We start from the raw sequence: 817 nt of genomic DNA on the forward strand, positions 1-817 counted from the left end.
CCGTTCCAGCTGAGCCGAGCGTCTCTGGGAACACGACGACGCCCGCCACGAGGACGTCCCCGAAGAGACCGGGCACGCTCGCCACCCGCATCAGGCCAGGCAGCGCGATCCTCACGGGGGGCGACGTCACGCAGTTCCTCTTCAACTTCCCCGATGTGAAGTGCCCTCCGGGACAGCGGCCGGACGCCTCGATGGTTTGCCGCGAGCCCTTCAAGCCTTTCGGCGATGGCAAGAGCCTGAAGGGCGGCGCCGTCAGGTACTTCCTACCCCGTCAGGCCCACCATCGCCAGGCTGCTCGCGACCCCCTCGTGGCTCACCTCGGAAAGCCACTCAAGCAGAGAGCCAAGTTCGCCAACGTCGTCGCAGACAGCGCCAAAGCAGAAACCAATCTACAGTGAGGTTTATGCAGCAAGTACGGACGTTTTGGGGATTAGGAATTTTGGACTATCAGTGTGTGCTTTCACATTAGGAAAAGAAAAGAAAAATAAGATCTGGAAGTGCGAAATTACTCATCAGAATTAGAAAACTGTTCTCCTGAACTCATCCGACAGGACATTATATTCAGAAGTTATCTGTGATGAATTAGTATTAGATTTGGTCCTCGCGAAGTCTTTAATAAACAGAACCAATTTCTTGTCGACTTTCATTGCCTTTTGTACGAGGTATGTACATTCCAGTACAAATATAGTGTACATGTAATAGCTGTATGTACAAACACAAGAGTAACAGAAGCAAAACGAAATGTAGAAAACTGTCATCTAAATCAGTGATCAGTATTCCTTAAGAATATTCTTTTAATATCATAATATTAACTACA

At 49.2% G+C, this 817-nt stretch overlaps 1 protein-coding gene across 1 annotated transcript in view; it reads left to right on the forward strand.

Moving 5' to 3' along the window:
* Nucleotides 1–633, forward strand: part of LOC119585862 — a gene marked incomplete in the record, with an annotated part of 1,223 nt that extends 590 nt beyond the window's left edge. Inside the window, 1 exon segment of the mRNA XM_037934594.1 lies at nucleotides 1–633. Within this exon segment, the coding sequence (XP_037790522.1) occupies nucleotides 1–398 (398 nt within the window).
* Nucleotides 634–817: the final 184 nt, after the last annotated feature.

The sequence above is a fragment of the Penaeus monodon genome, chromosome 20 (assembly GCF_015228065.2).
Source record: "Penaeus monodon isolate SGIC_2016 chromosome 20, NSTDA_Pmon_1, whole genome shotgun sequence".
Classification (NCBI taxonomy): Eukaryota; Metazoa; Arthropoda; class Malacostraca; order Decapoda; family Penaeidae; genus Penaeus; species Penaeus monodon.